The sequence below is a fragment of the Panthera uncia genome, assembly GCF_023721935.1.
Source record: "Panthera uncia isolate 11264 chromosome A1 unlocalized genomic scaffold, Puncia_PCG_1.0 HiC_scaffold_17, whole genome shotgun sequence".
NCBI classification, from domain to species: Eukaryota; Metazoa; Chordata; class Mammalia; order Carnivora; family Felidae; genus Panthera; species Panthera uncia.
This window is the reverse complement of record NW_026057577.1, coordinates 39,715,048-39,739,650: the sequence shown is the minus strand read 5'-3', so window position 1 is coordinate 39,739,650 and position 24,603 is coordinate 39,715,048. Positions and strand designations below refer to the sequence as shown.

The window sequence follows — 24,603 nt, the reverse complement described above, 5'->3', positions numbered from 1 at the left end:
ATTTCCTGAACCAGAATTGGCCTCCTGACTCAAGCATACATTTGAGAAAATTTAGACCTCAGTATTTTTTCTTTTTTTCTTTGGTTTTCACTGTGACAAGCCTCTTTAGTTTCCGTTTGTCTAGGCTGTTGAAGGACATGGCTCAGGAACTTGAGTTTTAATGATTAATTAAAAAAAAATTAATTCATAGAACACCTGCTGTAATTTGAACCATGTAAACCCAGCCCATGATAACTGCTTTGAGGGAGATGACAGAGGGTTCCCTTGGAGGAGGATGCTGATTGACTGTACCCTAGGCATGGCCCCATAGGGTGATGTTACTTTGATAAAATCATTATGATACTTTCTAGTTCAGTGTTTTGTAAGTACAGAAACTCCCATCAAGTGATCTACAGCTTGGTCTTTGAGAATATCAAAATTATGCTTACAAGAGGTTCTGTATAAGCCAACATGCCAGTTATTAACCAGAAATAAAAGGCTTGTACCAGCCTGATATTTCATGTTGGATTGTCCCAAAATTTCATGCTATATTAAAAGTACTTTGAAAACTGAAGTTAATCTCTTGTCAAGGCCAAAATCAAAGCCAGTTTGTTAATTTTACGATTCTTAAGTTTTTTTTGTTTTGTTTGTTTGCTTGTTTTTTTTTTAAGTGATTGACATCTTTGTTGCTTTGGAGGTAGGGGGCAGGTGCTCAGGAGCTCTTGGTGGGGCAGGCCTGATTCCTCTTCACCATCATAGGCTTCTGGCTGTGCAGGATGGCGCTGGCTCTGCAAATGGCAGCCATGAACAGACCTGGGCGGTCCATGTTCTTGCGGATCCTGTGCCTGATGCTGCTAAGGGTGGCCAGGGCATTCTTGTTGATGTTGGTATGCATGTAGGAGGTGGTAGGTTTTCACTGGTCAGATCTCCGCTTCATCACCATCATTACATTTTTGCTGTAGGCCTCTGGATCCATGCCTGCAGTCTTGTGGTAAACCAGGCCATTGTAGTGGAAAGAGTTGCAAGCCTGTTGGGCTTGGTGCTTTATGTCTGCTTGTCCCTTTTGATCAGGATCAATTCCACATGACCATCCATTGCAGGTGGGGGGACATGGTGGCAGCTCCTCTCACTAAGGTGGCTGGGGACAGAAAGAAATATATATGCTTTTATAACATATATGATTTCATATATGAATGATATATAAATATCCTTATAGGCCCATTAATCAGACATTCAGCACAGGAGTTTGGGCAACTCCCAGCCTGGATGTTTGTGAACATAGATAGATTTTGGCCCTTAGACATTTCTTTTTTTCTTCATTTGTCAGAGTCTTTTTCTGTATATGTTGTGATATCATCATTTCTTAGTTTTCTGGGGGATCTGTCATCAATGTTTCCATGTTCTGTCTATACTAAAACCATTCTCAAATTATAATTATATCAACACTGCAATTTTCAATGCATAGGAGATAGTATGCTAGAAAAACCAACAGCACTCTTTCAGGAGATCAAGGAAGGTTTGTTAAAGGAGGGGAAGAGAATGATGAGTTGAAGGTCAAGGGAACCTACTGGGCCAATAATGGGACAAAGCAGTTGACTCTGTTAATCAAGCACCACAGGCACTGAAGAAGATACAAATAATGTCTGTGATGGAGGCAGCCTCACATGAGCTTGAAATCAGTTTTGGAGAGGAGAAAATACACAAGAAACATTTGGGGAACAAATATAAGGCAGCAAATAACTGAGCACTAAATAAATGGCTTATGTTTGTAGAAAGCTTTATACTGCCCATGATTTATTTATAAATCAGACACATATATACACATATTAAAAGCAATCACATGTAGTATAAAGCTCTCTACCGGCAGAATGCAATAATGCTTTCAAACAGGAAGAAGTTAGTAATATTCCAATCACAGAACAAGTAAGTAGAACAAGCAAGAAGAGAGTTTAAGACTTTTAACTTTATAACCCAAATTATTTCAACTACATTCAACAGTTTCTCTGTAATAGAAATATGTTTACTTAGAAAAAAAATGTGGTGGATGAGATTACTGTAGTACTGTCTCTGGTAAGGGGGTTTTATTCATCAGGAGACATTTAGTTTTATGAGAAATCACTGTTAGGGTTCGAAGAGGAGAGGGAGTGGACCACCACAACAAAACAACTTGGCCATATGTACTGAAGTTGTCTGGAAGGAGTCACAGAGTCTGCAGAGTAACAAGTCAAGATGAGAGAGAATAGTGTCTTAATGAAGGCCGCTTTGGTCAGCCTGATAGAAGGGAGGGATAGATGCCAAAAACACTCTGGAGCCCCCAGTGGCAGGCATTGGCAGTGCAGAACAAAGCGACCAATACCTGAAAATAAATGCTCTCCAAGTGTTTGCTTGGTTTGTATTGGCCAATACCAGGATGAGGACACATTGACGGTGCAAAAATAAGAGGGACATTTTGATCTTCATGATTAATTTGAAATATTATTACGACTCCAAATTTGAAATGTCTTGCTGCCTTGTTGGACTGGCGGTGGTGGGGTTGGTAGGGGAGGGGCAGACATTCAGAGGCTAAGGAAAGGGAATTGGGATGATATGCCTGAGAGCTGATGGGCCATCTTTGTTAATTTTGTCTCTGCCATAACGTTCTAGAGAGACCCTGGCATCATCAGCATGTCTTTCCTTGGAATGTTTAGGTTTCTCTTACCTGCTGAATATTTGTGAGTCACATAATTTATCACTATATATGTTTGTTCTATTTTCCCAGTTGTTTCATTTGGTTACTTCCTGACTTTATTTTTAAATTCTCTAGGCTCCTTTCTATTTATTTTTTTGGCCCTGGTGCTCTGAATTCCTCCCTATTTAAGGCCAACACCATGTGAACTCTGAAAAGTAAACAAGCCAAACTGATGTGCTTAAAGTATCCAGTCATTCATTCTTTTCTCCTTTGTCTTATTTTTCTTATCATCCTCTTTCTCTTTATTGATACATAGGCCAGTCATTTAAAACTATGTAACAGGCATTTCCCCAGCAAGAGATAGATCCTGGAATAAAGTTTAAAAACAGTGAAGATGAAATATCACATTCTACCACAGCGTTCCCTAAGCTGTAGTCATTTACATACATGTCTGTGATTTTTCCATCTGTGCCATTTGCTAGTTAACATTTTTGGTTCAAATTGGCTCATTTATTTTACCAAAATACATTTTTTTAAATAACAGAAGACTTTATGTCCACATTGAACATTTTAAAACATTTAAAAATGCACATTAAAACACATGAGTATTTAAAAAATGTTCATCTGTACCACTATGAGCCACATGTCCTTGGAGGAGGAACTGACCGAAAACTGTACTACGCATTCAAAACATGATAGAAAATCATGCTGTAACTCTTTGAAAGTTCTTTGTGCTGAATAAAAATTTGTCTCCTCCCATTCACTGTTCTCAATTTTGTCATAGGGAGCAATACAAAGTAAATTTTTCTTTGTTTCATAAATTGCCTTCTGTTTCATATTTGAAGATGGTTCCTTATGGGTGTTCTTTCCTGTAGACTAAATACCCCAGAAGCCCTCACTCCATTCATGTGTTGCTCTATTGCTGTGTTCCCTGACCTTGTATCATTGCAGTCCTTTCCTCTAAATGAACTCAGGTTGGGGATCCTGGCTTGCTTATCTCCTTCTTACAAGACAGATTCAAGACTGGACCCAGTTCTCCAGCAGATGGGTCCTGACCAGTGCAGAGACAATTGGGTTTTCCTTGTTCTTGTTTTGGACACTGTCTTTCCTTTAATGAGACCTAAAATTGTATTGCTTAAAAAAGGTCATTGCATTATGCTATTGATTCATATTCTGGTGGTGGCTGTCTAAAACTGCCAGCCATTTTCACTGCATATCAGCTGTCTCTCATGTCTAATGATAAAGCATCATTATTGCATTAGGATTCTCTAGAGAAGCAGAATCAATAGAGTATACATAAATATATATACGTGAGGCTCACCAAATTATGGAGGCTGAAAAGTCCCAGAATCTGCCATCTCTAAGATGGAAAACCAGGAAAAGCCAGCGGGATAATTCAATCTGAGTCCAAAGTCTGGGGAGCAGCTGGTGTAAATTAAGGAGTATGAAGGTCTGAGAACCAGGAGCTCCAGTGTCTGATGGCAGGAAAGAAATGGACATCCTAGTTTAAGAAGAGAGAAAATTTGCCCTTCCTTTGCCTTTTTGTACAATTTGGGACCCCAGTGGATTGGATGATGTCAACCCACAATGGTGAGGCTGGATCTCTTTACTCAGTCTACCAAATCGAATGCTAATCTTCTCTAAAAACACCTTCCCAGCCACATCCAGAAAAAAATGTTTTACCAGATCTCAGGGCATCCCTTAGTCCATCAAGCTGATGTATAAAATTAAGTATTGCAATTATTTAACCTACCATAGGTGGCCTAATGGGGAGTTTGGAAGGGGGAGGAAGGTAATGGAATGGAGAGGAAGGTAATGTCAGAGACACCTTCGTGATATGATGGCTGATTCCAGTTGTGAAGGTGGGCTAGGAGTTACCCTGGCAGAGAATTGTGGAAGAGCATCAAGGTGGGGAGACAGTATGGAGGATATGACAGGAGATGAGCCAGAGAAACACACAACTGCCAAGACAGTGTAAGATTGTCAATAAGAAATTTCTTGATCATTTTTAACTGATACGTCATTTGTGAATAAACAATTATATTATATATAATATATGTATATGTACACACATAAACATATATCTTCCACAATTTGCTCATCCATTTTTTTGCTGATGGACATTTGGGTTATTTTACCTTCCAACTATTGTGAATAGTACTACCGTGAACGCCCATGTACCTGAGTTTGTTTGAGTTTGAGTACCTGCTTCATTTCTCTTGGGTCTGCACCTAGCAGTGAAATTATTGAATCATACAGTAATTCTAGGTTTAATTTTTTGAGGAATTGCCAACTGTTATCCACAGTGGTACCACTTTACATCCTCATAAGCAATGTGTAATGGTTCCAGTCTCTCCACATTCTTACTAACATTTGCTATCTATCTATCTATCTATCTATCTATCTACTTACTTACCTATCATCTATTGCCATCCTAGAGCGTGTGAAGCGGTACCTCATTGTGTTTTGGATTTGCATTTCCTTAATGTATGTCCTAATTTCTAATGGCTGCAGAATATTTCCTTTTAAGGATGTCACAAAAATCTACCTCGTCAATTCTCTACTGGTAAACATTGAGTCCTTCCCGTCTTTATGCACCATGTGCCTCCTTTTTCAATGCTAATTTATACTCCACCAGCAATATATGCCAGTGTTTGTTTCTAGAACCTTCAACCTTGGGGCTTGTCATTAAAAAATACCATTGCTAGCATCTTGTTATTGTTTTAAGTTAGCATTTCTTTGATTACTAGCAAGGTTGAATATTTTTTGAGCATTTAATTATTTCTTTTGTGCATTGCCCGTTTAGGTCCTATGTTCTATTTTTTTTCTATTTGGATTGTAAATTTGTCTAAATTTCTCTGACAGTCCTTTACACAAGGGTAATAACCTAACATGCCCTACATCTTATTAAAAATATAATATATTTTGGGGTGCCTGCGTGGCTCAGTCAGTTAAGCATCCGACTTCAGCTCAGGTCATGATAACGCGGTTTGTGAGTTAGAGCCCTGCGTTGAGCTCTGTGCTGACAGCTCAGAGCCTGGAGTCTGCTTCAGATTCTGTGTCTACCTCTCTCTCTGCCCCTCCCCTGCTCATGCTCTGTCTCTCAAAAATAAATAAATGTTAAAATTAAAAAAAAATATATATCATATTTCCAGTTTGTCATTCGCAATTGAATTTCACACATAGATCCATGGTATGGTTTGCCACCGTAGGATCTGTAATACCAAACTCCTGGGATTTCTCAGAGGGAATGAGATAAATGTTGAGCAACTTAGGCCTCAGATCTCTCATCTGTGAAATGAAAAGTTTGAACTAGGGAATTGCTATGTATTGCCAACTGTATCCAACAATACATTAAAAGAATTATTCACCACCATCAAGTGGGATTGATACCTGGGATGCAGCGCTGGTTCAATATCTGCAAATCAATCAATGTGATATATCACATCAATAAAAGAAAAAATAAGAACCACATGGTCCTCTCAATAGATGCAGAGAACGCGTGTGACAAAATACAGCATACTTTCTTGATAAAAACCCTCAAGAAAGTAGGGATAGAAGAATCATACCTCAAGATTATAAAAGCCATATTGAAACACCCAACACTAATGTCATCCTCAATGGGGAAAAACTGAGAGCTTTCCTCCCAAGGTCAGGAACACGGCAGGGATATCCACTCTCACCACTGTTAGTCAACATAATATTGGAAGTCCTACCCTCAGCAATCAGACAACACAAAGAAATAAAAGGCATCCAAATTGGCAAGGAGGAAGTCAAACTTTCACTCTTTGCAGATGACATGATACTGTATATGGAAAACCCAAAAGAGTCCACCAAAAAACTGCTAGAACTGATTCATGAATTCAGCAAAGTCACAGGATATAAAATCAACGCACAGAAATTGGCTGCATTTCTGTTCACCAATAATGAAGCAGCAGAAAGAGAAATCAAGGAATCGGTCGCATTTACAATTGCACTAAAACCCATAAAATACCTAGAAATAAATCTAACCAAAGAGGTGAAAATTCTACACAATGAAAACTATAGGAAAGCTTATTAAAGAAATTGAAGAAGACACAGAAAAATAGAAAAATATTCCATGCTCATGGATCGGAAGAACAAGTATTGTTAAAATGTCGATACTACCCAAAGCCATCTACGTATTCAATGCAATCCCTATCAAAGTAACACCAACATTCTTTACAGAACTGGAACAAACAAACCTAAAATTTGTATGGAACCAGAAAAGACCCCGAATAGCCAAAGCAATCCTGAAAAAGAAAACCAAAGCTGGAGGCATCACAGTTCCAGACTTCAGGATGTATTACAAAGCTGTAATCACCAAGACAGTATGGTACTGACTGGCACAAAAACAGACACTCAGATCAATGGAACAGAATAGAGAACCCAGAAATGGATGCACAAACATATGGCCCACTAATCTTTCACATGCAGGAAAGAATATCCAGTAGAATAAAGACAGTCTCTTCAGCAAGTGGTGCTGGGAAAACTGGACAGTGACACGTAGAAGATTGAACCTAGAATACTTTCTTACATCATACACAAAAGTAAACTCAAAATGGATGAAACATCTAAACATAAGACAGGAAGCCAACAAAATCCTCGAGGAGAAAGCAGGCAAAAACCTCTTTGACCTTGGCTGCAGCAATTTACTCAACACATCTCTGGAGGCGAGGTAAACAAAAGCAAAAATGAACTATTGGGACCTCATCAAGATAATAGCTTCTGCATGGTGAAAGAAACAATCAGAAAAACTAAAAGACAACCAGCATAATGGAAGAAGATATTTGCAAATGACATATCAGATAAAGGGTTAGTATCCAAAATCAATAAAGAACTTCTCAAACTCAACACCCAAAAAATGAATAATCCAGTGAAGAAATGGGCAAAAGACATGAATAGACACTTCTCCAAAGAAGACATCCAGATGTCTAACAGACACGTGAAAAAATTCTCAACATCACTCATCATCAGGGAAATATAAATCAAAACCACAGTGAGATACCACCTCATACCAGTCAGAATGGCTAAAATTAACAACTCAGGCAACAACACATGTTGGCTAGGAGGCGGAGAAAGAGGAACTCTTTTGCCTTGCTGGTGGGAATGCAAAGTGGTGCAGCCACTATTGAAAAAAAGTAAGGAGTTTCCTCAAAAAATTCAAAATAGAACTATCCTAGGGGCGCCTGGGTGGCTCAGTCGGTTGAACGTCCGACTTTGGCTCAGGTCATGATCTCGCGGCTTGCAAGTTCAAGCCCCGCGTCGGGCTCTGTGCTGACATCTCGGAGCCTGGAGCCTGTTTTGGATTCTGTGTCTCCCTCTCACTCTGCCCCTAACCCACTCTCACTCTGTCTCTGTCTCTCTAAAAAATAAATAAACATTAAAAAAAATTAAAAAAAAAATAGAACGACCCTATAACCCAGCAATTGCACTACTAGGTATCTATCCAAAGGATACAGGTGTGTTCTTTTGAAGAGGCACATGCACCCCAATGTTTATAGCAGCTCTATCAACAATAGCCAAAGTATGCAAAGAGCCCAGATGTCCATCGATAGATGAATGGATAAAGAAGATGTGGTATATAAATACAATGGAGTATTACTTGGCAATCAAAAAGAATGAAATCTTGCCATTTGCAACAACATGGATGGAACTAGAGTGAATAATGCTAAGCAGAATTAGTCAGAGAAAGGTAAATATCACATGATTTCCCTCATATGAGAAATTTAAGATACAAAACAGATGAACATAAGGAAAGGGAAGCAAAAATAATATAAAAACAGGGAGGGGGGCAACACATAAGAGACTCTAAAAATAGAGAACAAACTGAGGGTTGCTGGAGGGGTTGTGGGTGGGAGGCTGTGGTAAATGGGCAAGGGACGTTAAGGAAGACACTTGTTGGGATGAGTACTGGGTGGTATATGTATGGGATGAATCACTGGATTCTATTCCTGAAAGCATTATTACACTGTATGCTAACTAACTTGGATGTAAAATTAAAAAGAGAAAATAAAAAAAGAAAATTACTGTTTATTTCCAGATTTGCAATTTTGTGATTTTATATGAACATGTGATTTTACATGTTCAATATAAATGGTTATTTCAACTTCATATTTATATTGATATGTAATTATAATAACTAAATATAATCACTCCATAAGCTGCTTTTATATATCTTGAGAATCTTGAACAGAGGCTGTAAGTATACACACACATACATATTTATATATGTATAAAATAACATTCTCTCAGGTCACAAAAATAAAAAATCTCATATATAATTTGTGTTGTACTAAATGAGTTGTTAATAATTCTACTTTTAAGGAATATTTAATTTTGCATCGTTGAGGCCACTATAAATTATGGCTTTTTTTTTATGTTAAATAGATATTTGACGGAGTTAATACTACATATTCTAACTTTAAGAGCAACTTTGTGAAGAGACTGTCGGCAGAGGTTCCCGTTGCCAGTAGCCCAATTACCACCAGATGGCGGCAAAGCCAAACCAGGGATCTGGCAGTTGATTCCTTTGAGGAAGAGCGTTCAACCACTTACCTCCCAGAAGCTTCTGGATCCGTGCTGAAGATAACTCCTGAAAAAGAGACCTTGATTCTAGGTGAGGTAATAGAAATTCTACAGGCCATTTAAAAAATGTCAATGAAATAGAATTCCTCAAAGAATCTCTGTAGCATAGAACTATCTGGTATCACATTTAGTCAACTGCTTTCCTTTTCTTCCTTCCTTTGAATAAGAAATTTCCAAGATGGTGGGGAAGGGGCAGGAAAGGAAACAAGAACAAAAGACAGTATGTTGTATTTTAGATGCATTTCTGAGATTTACATTGGTATATGATTCCTTTTGTAAAGATTACATATGTAAGATTTTTCAGTGGTCCTTATTAGCTCCTCTGTTGAACAAGTGATAAGAACAAAAATATACTTAGTTTTACAGGATGACTTATTAGCTCCTCTGTTGAACAAGTGATAAGAACAAAAATATACTTAGTTTTACAGGATGACTTGGCAAGGTTTTCTATGTAGTTAAAAATCTGGTAAAGGGCTTTCTCAATCTTGAGAAGAAAACAGATATGAATAATAATGATGCAAATAACACTGACTTTGCTATCACTTTCACTTAGAAAGTATTTCACTACTGTCATCTCAAAATACCCTTACAGCATCTTTCTATAACAGAGAGATGGAGACGCAAAGTGATTTGCTCATGATCATAGAGTGGATGCCAATGTTGGGAAAGCAAGCATCCCATAGTGATTTCCTGGCAGAATGATCATAGCTTGGGCAAACCAGATACCTTTGCTCCATCACTTTAACCCATGGAACTGTTTGTATCTATTCTTCAGATGTGCAAGTATGTTCTTTCCATTCAGAGATAAAGCATTTATGCTGCTGCTGCAGTTGCAATCAGGTCTTTAATCTTGGCATTTCTTACAGAGGCCACTGAGGCAGTGCTCACTTATGACCCTGGCATTCTCGACAAGGCCAATCTTTCCTCTTTTACCCCATCTTCCATGGTTTTTAGAGAGGTGTGGTCCTGTGCTTTCACATTCTGTTGTGAAAGACACCATGGGTTGACTTCCAACCAAAGTGATTATCTTGTTTTGAAGAACAAATTAAAAACTAAATGTTTTTCTTGCAGGGTCCTACAAAGAACCACTGAAGACCCCCGTCAAAGGGAATTTTGAAACAAATAACTCAGCTCTCCATTTTTGCAAGGCACCTCATGCACTGGGCAGAGGCTGGAATGAAAATGTTGCCTCAAAAGGCCAGGTGGGTAAAGACAAAGAACTGAAGATCTCATATCCTGACAGGCTCAGACAATTGAGTCCCAAATGTGAAGAAAGAGCTGGCTTAGCTGCTCTTACACGTCAGTAAGAAAATAATGGGTTCCTGATAGAAAAAATGAGTGAGTTAAGGACATGAATAAGGGCACTTTGTAAAAGAAATATAATACAAGTTTAGTTAGTCTCAATCAAAAAAGTGAAAATGAGACAGCAAAAAGGTAAAGATTAAGATGACAGGATACTATGTAGAGAAAACCCTAAGGGGTCTACCAAAAAACTAATAGAACTGATAAATTAATTAAATAAAGTTACAGGATATCGAATAGGTATACAGAAATCCAGTGCATTTCTATTCACTAATAATGAAGCAGCAGAAAGAGAAATTAAGAAAACAATCCCATTTACAAATGCACCAAAAACAGTAAAACAGATACCTAGGAATAAACTTAACCAAAGAGGTAAAAGGCCTGTACTCCAAAAACTATAAAACACTGATGAAAGAAATTGAAGAGGACACAAATAAAAAGATATGCCATGCTCATGGATTGGAAGAAGAAATATTGTTAAAATGCCCATACTACTTAAAGCAATCTCCAGTTTTAATGCAATTCCATTCAAAAGATCAACAGCATTTCTCACAGAATCAGAATAAACAATCCTAAAATTTGTATAGAACCACAAAAGACCCTGAATGGCCAGAGAAAACATGAAAAAGAATAAAACTGGAGGTATCACAATCCCAGATATCAAGATATACTATAAAGCTGTAAAAATCAAAACAGTAGGGTACTGGCACAGTACAGACACATACATCAATAAAACAGAATAGAGTCCAGGAATAAACCCACAATTGTATGGTCAATTAATCTCCAACAAAGGAGGCAAGAATATGCACTGGGAAAAAGAAAGCCCCTTCAACAAATGGTGTTGGGAAAACTGGACAGCTACATGCAAAAGACTGAAACTGGACCACTTTCTTACACCATACACAAAAATACACTCAAAATGAATTAAAGACCTAAATGTGGTTCCTGAAGCCATAAAATTTCTAGAAGAAAACATAGACAGTAATCTCTTTGACATCAGCTGTAGAAACATTTTTTTTAAAGATATGTCTCCTCTGACAAGGGAAACAAAAGCGAAGTTAAGTGATTGGGACTACACCAAAATAAAAAGCTTTTGCACAGTGAAGGAAACCATCAAAAACCATCAAATGGGAGAAGAAATTTGCAATATCCAATAAAGTATTAGTATCCAAAATATATAAAGAACTTATACGACTCAACACCAAAAAATCAATCCAATTAAATGAGAAGATATGAACAGATATTTTTCCAAAGAAGTCCTACAGATGCCCAAAAGACATATGAAAGCATGCTCAACGCTACTCATCATCAGGAAACACAACTTAAAATGACAGTGAGATATCACTTCACACCTGTCAGAATGGCTAAAATCAAGACAAGAAATAACAAGTCTTGGTGAGGATGTGGAGAAAAAGGGACCCCTGTGCCCTGTTAGCGGGAATGCACACTGGTGCAGCATTGTGGAAAACAGCATGGACATTCTTCAAAAAATTAAAAATAGAATTACCAGGGGTGCCTGGGTGGCTCAGTTGGGTAAGCATCTGGCTCTTGCTTTCGGCTCAGGTCATGGTCTCACGGTTTATGAGTTCGAGCCTCACATCGGGCTCTGTGCTGATGGTGAAGAGTCTGCTTGGGATTCTCTCTCTCCCTCTCTCTCTGCCCCTCCCCTGCTTGTGCCCTCTCTCTCAAAATTAAAAAAAAAAATAGAATTACCATATGATCCAGTAATTCCACTACTAGGTATTTACCCAAAGAAAACAAAAACACTAATTCAAAAATATATATGCATCACAATGTGTATGGGAGCATTATTTACAATAGCCAAGATATGAAAGAACTCAAGGATCCATCAATAGATGAATAGATAAAGAAGATGTGGTATATATATATATATATGTGTATATATATATATATATACACACACACACATATCTATATGTATGTACATATAGATATGTATATATACATATGTGTGTATATATATACATATGTGTGTATATATATACACACAAATGAATAAATAAATAAATAAAATATATATACATATACATACAATGGAATATTACTCAGCTGTAAAAAGAATGACATTTTGGGGCACCTGGGTGGCTCAGTTGGTTAAGCATCTGACTCTTGATCTCAGCTCGGATCATGATCTCACTGTTCATGAGTTTGAGGCCCACGTTGGGCTCTGCACTGACAGCCGGAGCCTGCTTGGGATTCTGTCTCTCTCTCTCTCTCTGCTGCTCTCCCACTCTCTTGTGCTCTCTTCTCAAAATAAAGAAACAAACTTAAAAAAAAATGTCATTTTGCCATTTGAAACAACAGAGATGTAGCACAAAAGTATAATGCTAAGTGAAGTAAGTCAGAGAAAGGGAAATACCATATGATTTCAGTCATATGTGGAATTTAAGAAACAAATGAACAAAGGAAAAAGTGACAAACCAAGAAACAGATTCTTAACTACAGAGAACAAACTGATGGTTACCAGAGGGAGGTGGGTGGGGGGCATGGTTGTGATAGGTGATGGGGATTAAGAGTACGTTTATCATGACGAGCACTGTGTAATGTATAGAATTGTTGGATCATTATATTGTACATCTGAAACTCTTATATGTATGTTAATTATACTTATATTACAAAAATAAACATTAACAAAGGTAAAGATTAAAAATATAATAAAATTACACATATTATGGTATGTTTCCCCTCAGCCAAAAGATCCCTTGTACAATCATTTCCAACTATTCTGTGACTTGGTCTGGCATCTGGGGTCACTCAGGATACATTCTATTCTTCCTCTACAAGATGGTCTTTTAAATATTTCCCTTAAGTCCTTTTTACTGTTTTTTTTTTGTTTGTTTCTTGACTAAGTTAATTTCATTCTTTTAAGTATCTTATTTATTATGTGTTTTTAAATGTTTATTTATTTGTTTTGAGAGAGCAAGAGAATGTGCGAGCAGGGAAGGGGCAGAGAGAGGAGACAAAGAATCCCAAGCTGGTTCTGTGCCATTAGCTCAGGGCCTGACATGGGGCTCAAAGTCACGCATTGTGAGATCATGACCTGAGCTGAAACCAAGAGTTGGACACTTAAACCGATTGAGCCACCCAGGAGCCCCTTTATTATGGTTTTAAGATCTTTGAGGAATCTGACCCAAATCTTAGGGCACATGAAATATCAATAGCATATTTTTGAGTGTATCAAATCCAACGAAGAGCTTCTGAAGGAATAAAGGTTTAATTTAGAAAGCGTTACACTAGGAACGTCATAAATTCTCAATTTAGACAGTTTCTCATTTAGTATGTGCTTTCAGTGTTTGGCATATATATCTTGCTAGAGGAACAATATCGTGAATGTAAAATTTAATTATTTGAAATAACATGCAAAGTGAAAACAAATATCTTAGAGCAGGTCTTTTGCTGAGTGCTCTACTGTTGGTTAAGGGTTTGGAAGTGCAGAAGGTTAGAGAGTTCTGAGTCAATGGGGAAATGTTGACTTTACATCCAGGCCAGGTTATTAGCACCATTGCCTTTCCACACCCTACGTCTTGCCAGTTGGAGTTTGTACTGCCTTGATCTTCAGAACTTCCTTTTACTCTCTCCCTTAGGCTCTATAGTAACTGGTGGCAGTAAGTAGGTGGCTCTGTGCGATCACAATGGTGTTGGCAAACTACCATTGTTACAGCAATTGTAATCCAATCAGAACATTGTCCCAGCATCACTGGAAAACCTGAGAAAGGGATAATGGAAACTGTTTGACTATTTTATGTCAAGCATTTGTTTAATGACTGATTAGAAATCAAGCAGCATCAGGAGTAGTGCAGATACAGTGAGGTCTTTCGCATTGACAGTAAATGTGTGTCTTCATGTGGTCCTCAGAAGTCATGTGGGGGTGTTTCTACAACAAGGGCCTGCATAGCTGAGGAGATGTTCAAAATTATGATATATAGTCAGCTCTAGGCCAAATTGTTCATTAAAGTAGTTAATAGATCTTACCTGGGGTAGAGCACCCTTGGGGACATCAAACAGAAGCACACTGTGCCAGGTAATGTCTTGGGCAGCTTTGTGCTGACTATAGATACTGGAGAAGCCAGTCGATTTTAGGAACATTATTTGTTATCAGTAGTTCTCAACTGGAGGTGATTTTGCTCCCCAAGGGACATTTGGCAATGTCTGATTCTTGACTATCACAACCTAGTGAGAGGGTATCTAGTAGATGGAGGCTGGGATACTGCTAAATGTCCTATAAAGGACAGAACAGCCCCCCACAATAATGAATTATCTACTACCAAATGCCAGTGGTGCTGAAAGTGGGAAACCCTGCTTTATACTGAATTGTTCTAATTAGAATACCTAAAAATCCATGATTCATTGACTGACAATGCCTATTATGTGGCATGATATCTGGGCAGAAAACCAAAATCTCAAAATGATGCCTGTGAGAGAGACTTCTGTGTGAATTATGGTGATCCCACAATTGTTTTATATGTAAGATTAAATATATTATCATGAAGGAGAAAAAAAGGAATCATCTCTGCTTTAACTGTTTGCTAAAATGTTTCTAGGAAATTTCTGCAAGTACTTTTCTTTATACTTGTAGTAATTTTCTCATCTGTTTTTGACTGAAGTTGGATGTAAGAATGTCGGAAGTGCTTTTTGTATACTGGTCCAAAGAAACAGCAATCCGATTTTTGTGTTCGTGGAAACTGAGGTATGTTATTTAAGATCCCAGTGATTTGGTGTTCCCATTTCTAATAGGTGAAGGTGTTAATGGAAAAAGACCTTTAGGATGATTAGTTCAATCTCAACATATTACAGAGGAGGAAAATTAAGACGCAGAGAAAATCTCAGTAACAGACTGAAAGAGCACCTCCAGGTTAAATGCTGAGAGGCATCTTTTGAAAGAAATCTTTCTTGAAAAAGTAGCCTTAACATACAATCAACTTTATCATCTTGGGGAGGTCTTTCAGTTTCACAACGTACCAGAAATATCATGACATTTCAGTTCTTGCAGGCTTTGATGATCTCACTGGCCTTTTAGTTGGTTTGTGGGCTAAAAAGATTTTTAGGCTAGAAGAGTAAAGAAGATTTTATTCTAGCTGAGTAATACCTGCCCTATGGAGTTGTTGGGGAGATTAGAAATAATACATGTAAAATGCTCAGCACTGTATTCACTACATGCTGGTTAGGTAATAAAAAATAGCAATTGTAGTGTTGGTTTTGATAATGTGGAAACTTTGAACTTGCTGGTGAATTACTGGTTTAACACTATGTCATGCATAACATCTGAGATGTGCATATATGTTTCTAAAGAAGTATTTATTTGTTTTCAGAAATGCCTAAACCAGCTATTTTTGACCCAGAAGGTGGCTCAGTGGGTTAGTGGGAAAATGCAGCTCTGTGAGAAATCCCAATGTGTTTGGAAAGGTATGGGGCAAAGATTTTGTTTGTCCTTCTTTCCTACCCTTCTCTCTCCCTGCCTTCTTCATTTCTTTTTTATATTTATTAGACTAATAAACATAATTATAAAATTCAGATAATTCTCTCTCCCTGCCTTCTTCATTTCTTCCTTATTCTTCTTTATCCATTCATCATTTGGTGGACATTTGGGTTCTTGCCACGGTTTGGCTCTTGTTGATAATGTTTACAACTATTTTCTAAGTAATATTTGTAAACTGCTCTTTTTTGAGATTTTAGACTTTATCATAACTTTCTAGCAGAGTAGATAACAACTTAGTTCTCCTGCCTCATTCACCTCCTTCAATCTACTTATATCACACTTCTAAAAAGTAAACAACCCCTCACACAGTTGAAAATCTGTATATAACTTTTGACTCCCCCCAAACTTAATTGCTAATGGCCTATGGTTGACTGGAGGCCTTAATAATTTGGACAGGTGATTCACACATCTTTTGTATGCCATATGTATTGCATACTATATTCATACAAGTATGCTAGAGAAAAGAATGTTATTAGGAAAGTTATAAGGGAAAGAAAATACATTTATATTACTGTATGGTATTTATAAAAAACAATCAGCATATAAGTGGACCATAGCAGTTCAAACCCATGTTGTTCAAAGGCCAATTGTATTCATTTCAGGTATAAAACATAATAATGTGATATTTGTATATATTGTATATATTGTTAAATGATCACCACAGTAATTCCAGTTAACATTCATCACCATGCATAGTTACAGAATTTTTTTCTTGTGATAAAAACTCTTAAGGTCTACTCTCTTAGTAATTTTCAAATATGTAATCCAGTATTATTAACTGTAATTGCCATGCTCTACATTACATCCCTATGACTCTTATTTTGCAACTGAAAGTTTGTTAAAAAACAACCTGTTTTTTAAAAAACCTTTATTGGCGGTGCTTGAGTGTTTCCAGCAACCTTGCAGTTTTACTCACAACTGTAGCTCTTCATGGCTAACACCAAGGCTGGGAGTACTAATCTACTTCTTGGTTTAGCACTGTGAAGCTCTTACGCTTTTATCCAAAGGCATGTGGTCATAGAGACCACAAATTACTTGGGTGGTCTCAACACCTATTCATTTATGTCATTTTTAGTTTGATCACAAGCCAAGTGGTTGTACAGATGAAAAGACAGTGGCCTGTGGCTTATACTTAGTTGGGTCTTTGGATGAGAATTAAAACTGAGCCCAAGATATGACCCTGACCTCAGATATTCACGGGTAAAACTAGCCAGAAATAACTGCATGCTCTGGTACAGAACCAGTGAGACAAAGAGCTGAAATAAATGAACCCACAAATGTTTACTGACAAAAACTCAGAGTAGTGCTTATGTCTATCAGGTAATTGTTGATGTGACAGACAAATGGATATGCAAAAATTACTTTGATTTAAAAATTTTAACATTTATTTATTTTTTCTTTTTTTAAAAAAAATTTTTAAATGTTTATTTATTTTTGAGACAGAGAGAGACAGAGCATGAACGGGGGAGGGTCAGAGAGAGAGGGAGACACAGAATCTGAAACAGGCTCCAGGCTCTGAGCTGCCAGCACAGAGCCCAACGCGGGGCTCGAACTCACGGACAGTGAGATCATGACCTGAGCCGAAGTTGGATGCTTAACTGACTGAGCCACCCAGGTGCCCCAACATTTATTTATTTTTGAGAGACAGAGAGAGACAGAGCATGAGCAGGGGAAGAGCAGAGACAGACACACACATGCGTGCACACACACACACACACACACACAGAGTCCAAAGCAGGTTACAGGCTCTGAGCTGTCAGCACAGAGACCCATGCAGGTCTCGAACCACGAACTGCAAGATCACGACCTGAGCCGAAGTCTGACACTTAACCAACTGGGCCACCCAGGCACCCCCAAACTACTTTGATTTTAAAAACTCAAGTGACACGGGGGCACCTGGGTGGCTCAGTCGGCTAAGCGCCCGACTTCAGCTCAGGTCACGATCTCACAGTTCGTGGGTTCGAGCCCCGTGTCGGGCTCTATGCTGACAGCTCAGAGCCTGGAGCCTGTTTCAGATTCTGTGTCTCCCTCTCTCTCTGACCCTCCCCCGTTCATGCTCTATCTCTCTCTGTCTCAAAAATAAATAAACGTTAAAAAAAAATTTTAAAAACTCAAGTGACAGAATAAATATTCATAGTATGATATAAGGTTTCTGTGTGCTTTCCACAAGGTCTGTTGTCACATTTGGGTCTGGCACTCAGGCTTTTTATTAAAAAATGCCATGAAATGTTTTTTAAATATAATTTATTGTCAAATTGGCTTAGAGACAATACCCAGTGCTCATCCCAAACCATGAAATATTTTTAAAATTTTTGTTTCAATGAATACTGAAGTCTTCCTTTTTTCCCTTTCCTTCTCCTGCAACTTGTAATTCAGTTTTATCAGGAGGACTACTTTCTTTCTTACTCTGTTATCTCTTAATCCCTGCAAGGATAAATATTATGTTCCTGAGATCATAAAGATATGTAGATGTGTTTGTTTCTTGTAGGCTGCAGAGATGGAGTCAGAGATGAATCCTTCCATCTTAAAAGATTCAGTGGTATAAACTATTCCATACTGCAACCAGAGGTGAAATTTCATCTTACTGGTCTTCGAAATGACTATTGTAAGTTATTTTTAGATCATTAATTAAAAAGTAGAAGTGACACATTGTATCCAATGTGGTGGCATGAACTTGAAATTTGATTTTGGAAGAACCTGATGGTCCTTGTGCCTCATGTCCCAAAGCTGTACCATCCAAATACCGTTAATATAGTTTGCCTTTTCCTTGTACAAATTTCATGTTTGGAATGGGTACTGTTGGTGTTGGGAGGGCATGAGCAATATACATATTTTTTACTGTATTAAAATGAACTGAGAAAATAGTGGCCTATTCTTATGCATATATTTTAAACATAGATAATCCAATCAGTCAACAGCCACATGGGGTCTTCTCGTCATGTGCCTACTTTATAATCTATTTGGGAAGACAGGACTAACTCACATGGAACTTCTAGCAACATGCCAGTGTAGAATATAAATAATGAATTGTGGGATGAAAGGAGCTAGTTCAGTGATCTTTGGATCTTTGTCTAGAAAGACTTTGTGGAGATAATCACACGTGAGCTGGGTCTTGAAAAATGGGTAGGACTTGGAGGGGTGGAGGAGAGAAGATAGAACATTTTTCAGCAATGTTGTTAGTTGGTAGTTAATGGCAATGAAGAGGATACACTGGGGACTGGTGAACAGGTAGGTAGATGCAAATTTTGTAATCACATAGGTCCCCTCCACCCTCCTCCCCCACTTTTTTTTGGGTTGCTGTAGTTGTTCTGCATTTTATGTCTACGAACATTGAAAACTCTACTATTGCTATAAATTTTACTCTAAAAGTCCATACATATTTGTATTTTAAATAAAAGAGGGGACAATGGTCTTTATATTTACCCAGTATTTACCAATTCTACTCTTCTCTTTCATTCCTGAAGATCCAAATTTCCATCTCATATGATTTCCCTTCAGCCTGAAAAGCTTCTGTTAGCAATTGTTTCAGATCCGGTTAGTTGGCAAAGGCTTCTCTTATACTCCATTTTATGATATTTTTGCTGCATATAGAATTCTGGGTTGCCAGATTTTTTTCTTTAAGCATTTAAAATATATTATACTGACTTCTGGCCTCCATGGTTTCTGGTGAGAGGTCTAAGGCCATTTGAAACTTTGTTCTCTTGTTTCCAGGACCTGACTCCACTTACACATGTGAGAATCTTTGAATATTATTCCACAGGACCCTGAGGTTTTGTTCATTTCTTTTTTCAATTTCTTTTCCTATATGTTCTTCAGACTGGATAATTTCTGTTGATTTATATTCAAATTCAGTGACTCTTCCCTCTGTCATTTCCATTCTGCTATTGAGCCCATCCAGAAGATTTTTCAGATATTGTATTTTTCAGTTTCAAAATGTCTATTTTATTGTATTTATGGCTTCTATTTTACTTTTATAGTTTCTATTTTTCTATTCCTCTGCTTCTATTTTCTATGTTTTCATTCATTTCAAGTAGGTTTTTCTTTGCCTCATGGAGAATAATCTATTCTATTCTGCTCGTATATTCTATTATAGCTGCTTTAGCATCTTTATCTGATAATTCCTATAACTGTCATTTTAGGTTTCTCATCTATTGATTATATTTTCCTTTTATATATGCCCAGTGATCTTAAATTGTGTCCTGGACATTGTGGATTATATGTGGTATTAACTCTGGGTCCTGCAGAGAATGTTGTCATTTTTGTCTTAGTTAGGTTTATTGGTCTTGCCTTTTGTGGGTGGCCTTTTAAGTCTCAGATCAGTTTCTTCAGCCTTGATTATGATGGTTTGGGTCTATCCCTTACATATAGGGATCAGAATCCAGGCTGAGACCTAAATGGAGGCTTCAAATCCCAGTTCAGCTCTAAAAGTCTTTGCTAAGCTGATTTGAGTTTTCCCTGTCCTGACACAAATTCTGGGATAGGCTGAGATGTGTGTGGGTTCCTACTTTCACCATTAGAGGGTACCTTTCTGTGTCTCTCTCCCCTCTAGGACTTCTCTACACACTTTGGCCACTTCAGGCTTCTTTCCCTGGCTCCTCTAACCAGAGATACAGTGATTTTTCTATTGGAGTTTGGGCTGCTGGTGCTACTCCATGACTGGGGCCCATCCTCTGGCAAAACCACGTGAGAAAAAAAGTGAGAAACTCACCCCTCAGCAGGTTGCTTCTTCAAGTTTTGACTCCCTTACTTAGTTTCACTGCTTTTGCTTATTATCCAGTTCTCAATGGGTTTTTTTTTTAAATTTTGTTCAGAGTTTATGGTTGTCATCATTGGGAGAGGTAGGTTATAGGTGGCTTAGGTCACTATAGTGAAACTGGCGTGCTTCACAGTTTTGTACTGATATGTATCAATCAGGATAAGAGTTTTTGTCTTATAAGAAATAAGAAAGGGTCATATGTCAACTACTTCAATTAAAAATAAATAAGGTAGGATACATTAAAATTTTTTAATGTTTATTTATTTTTTGAGAGAGAGAGAGAGAGACAGCATGAGCAGGGAAGGGAGCAGAGAGAGAGGGAGACACAGAATCTGAAGCAGGCTCCAGGCTCTGACCTGTCAGCACAGAGCCTGACATGGGACTTGAACCCATGAACCACAAGATCATGACCTGAGCCGAAGTTGGAGGCTTAACTGACTAAACCACACAGGCACCCCTTGGTAGGATACATTTTAGAATGTGGTCATACAAATATGGTTTCTTTTGGCAGTTAAAGAGTTCTTAGAGTATAAGCTGGAGAATGCTGCTAGGAACTTTCAGGTATCATATATAAGTCAGTGACCATTTCTTCTAGATATACGTAGTTGGGTGGTATTTTGGTTAGAAATGATGGTGGCATCTATCATATGGATATTGTAGGTTCAAGGATGTCTCCATAAGAGTTATGTGCCTTCCCCTTATGTTTATTGCAATATTATTTACAATAACCAAATTATGGAAGCAGCCCAAGTGTCCATCAATAGATGATGGATAAAAAGATGTGATACACACACACACACACACACACACATACATGTATATATATATATATATATATATATATATATATATACATATCTATATACATATGATGAAATATTATTTAGCCATAAAAAAGAATGATATCTTGCCATTTACAACAGCATGGATGGATATAATTTTTTTTTTTGATGGATATAACTTTAAGTGAAATAAGTCAGTCAGAGAAAGACAAATACCATATGATTTCACTCATATGTGGAATTTAAGAAACAAAACAGATGAACAAAAGAAAAAAGAGACAAAGCAAAACCAGACTTTTAACTATAGAGAAGAAACTGATCATTACCAGAGGGGAGGTGGGTTGGGGGGTGGGTGAAATAGGTGAAGGTGGTTAAGAGTACACTTACTGGGGCGCCTGTGTGGCTCAATCAGTTAAGCGTCCGACTTTGGTTCAGGTTGTGATCTCATGGCTTTTGAGTTTGAGCCCCGCGTTGTGCTATGTGCTGCTAGCTCAGAGCCTGGAGCCTGCTTCAGATACTGTGTCTCCCTCTCTCTCTGCCTCTCCTCTGCCCATGCTCTGTCTCTGTCTCTCTCTCAAAAAATAAATTAACATTAAAAAAAAAAGAGTACGCTTACTGTTATGAGTACTGAGTAATGTGTAGAAAGGTTGAATCACTATATTGTACACCTGAAACTAATATAGCACTGTATGTTAACTACATTAGAATTAAAACAAAAACAAAAACAGAACGAAGGGCCAGATAATTTCAATGAAAAAAATTTGTGGACTTTTAATTTTTAGTGATTTGTTAGAGAAGGTACATGGGTGGTAATAATGGTAGATGAAACTTGGAAGTTCTCTAAATGACTCTAAATAAATATATTTGATGTAAATAGTAAGCATTATTACTTCTTTGTGAATCTTGACACAAAGTTGTAGTTTTTATTTTTGAACATCTAATGATCTGCTTGCATGGGTGATTCTATTTTCCAACTGACTATGGGAAAGGTATTAAAGTTGTTCATCTACCTATAAAAAAGTTGTTTATTTGAAAATTACTTTTATTTGGTTGAATAATTACCCTAATATGAACATCTTTTCTTGTAGATCTCAATATTCTAGATTGGAATTTTCAAAATCTTGTTGCTATAGCCCTTGGATCCTCTGTGTACATCTGGAATGGGGAAAGCCACAATAAGATTGAAAATATAGACTTCACTCTCAATTGTAACTATGTATCTTCTGTGTCCTGGATAAAAGAGGGAAACTGCCTGGCAGTTGGCACCAGCGAGGGAGAAGTACAAGTAATGGATGGTTTTTTTCTCCAAATGTGCTCTGTGTAATTGCTAGATGTCTAAAATTGACATTTAATAGTAAGTTAATACACAAGAGAAATTATATTAGTTGTGTCATTTGAAACTATGGAGAGTGAGTTGCCTAGGTGGCTCAGTTGGCTAAGTATTGGACTCTTGATTTTGGCTCAAGTCATGATCTCATGGCTCATGAGATCGAGCCCCACGTGGGGCTCTCTGCTGACAGCACGGAGCCTGTTTGGGATTCTCTCTCTCTCTGCCCATCCCTCACACACACACACACACACACACACAGACAGACACACAGACACACACTCTTTCTCTCTCAAAATAAATGCAAAACAACAAACTACGGAGAGTGAGAGTATACACCATTCTGATTCTTTTCCGAATGTCATTTAATGAGGACTTAAGGATACTCTAGATCATGACCTGAACTGTAATCAACAGTCAGATGCTTAACCACCCAGGCAACTCTATATTTACCTTTTTTAAAGTCTTTTCTCTGTTTTTTTCAAATTAAAGTTGGGTTTGTAGACACCCCAGTGTTACGACTTTGGAGAGATGAAGATAACCTTCAGCTTTTCTTTTCCACCTCAAGCCATGATCAGGAGTAGAGTTACTTAAAATAAATGAATTTTTTCTCTGATAGCCTCTCTGAAGTGTGAATTTACCAGTTTTAATCTATTTACTTTCTCATGTATTATTATTATTATTAGCAATAGTGTAAACAATATTGCTCATGTGTTCAATGACTTTGGAGGGCCATAGATGGCACTCGCTACTTTCTCACCTCTGCGGTGATATTGGATGCTATGAAGGGTATGTCATGATTTCTTCTTATAACAAAGTTCTCTTTCTCATATGGGTCAGAATATCATTTATAGTGGCAGAAAAGGAGTTTCTTAGCCTGTCGGTGGATTTCCAGATATGAAATTCCCACAATTTAGAAGAAACTATAAGTATGAAAGCCATTTTCAACATGTGGCTTCCCACTGAATTCACCTGGGGAAGTTTAAAATAAATACCATATCCACAGACTCTACCTCCCTCATTAAATCAGAATGGCTAGCATCCATAGCATGCTCCCTAGGTAATGGAATATACAGGCAGTGTGGAGAAATGCTGCCCAACGTTAAAGGTGCTCACTGAGCTTTCCTTTAGTACAAGGACTGGCTATATCAACATTAATTGGCTGTCAGGCCTTTGAGAATATAGTGGGCTGTGAAAATTTTAATGCTATATACTCTCCTTATTAATTTTTTTAATTAATTTTTTTTTTAAGCTATGGGATGTGGTAACTAAAAAGCGGCTGAGAAATATGCTTGGTCATTTGTCAGTGGTTGGGGCTTTGAGCTGGAATCACTATATTCTTAGCAGGTAAGAAGCATCTTATTGCAACCAATTAGATTTATATCATCAAAGGATTATGGGGGCTGAGTGAACAGAACTATAATATTTGAAACCAAAACCAAAACAAACCAAAACAAAGTAGGCTATTAGTTAGCAGTTATGACTCTACCCTCTCAGATATTCTGATCTTCTGGTGATGTGAGTGGTCCAGTGGCCACAGGTACCATGGTGGCTATGCACCTACGCCATGTGCTAGTACTGGAAAGTGAGGCTCAGGATTCAGTAAATTGTTCAGACAAAATGTAAAACTGTTTAAGCAAAAAGTTTCTCTGTACCAAGTAATACCTACTAGAGGGATATTTTGTT

The 24,603-nt window shown here is 37.6% G+C and overlaps 1 protein-coding gene and 1 pseudogene across 2 annotated transcripts in view; one reads left to right on the top strand and one right to left on the bottom strand.

The window, feature by feature from the left end:
- The window catches only part of CDC20B (cell division cycle 20B), a 52,836-nt gene that overhangs the window by 16,471 nt on the left and 11,762 nt on the right, over positions 1-24,603 (top strand). For both annotated transcript variants that reach the window (XM_049649470.1, XM_049649469.1), the window contains exons 3-8: positions 9,056-9,284; positions 10,325-10,455; positions 15,886-15,979; positions 18,541-18,657; positions 22,679-22,875; positions 24,170-24,264. In XM_049649470.1, the coding sequence (XP_049505427.1) occupies positions 9,056-9,284; positions 10,325-10,455; positions 15,886-15,979; positions 18,541-18,657; positions 22,679-22,875; positions 24,170-24,264 (863 nt within the window). The remainder of the gene's footprint in view (positions 1-9,055; positions 9,285-10,324; positions 10,456-15,885; positions 15,980-18,540; positions 18,658-22,678; positions 22,876-24,169; positions 24,265-24,603) is intronic.
- LOC125935628 (60S ribosomal protein L28-like) lies at positions 692-1,091 on the bottom strand (annotated as a pseudogene).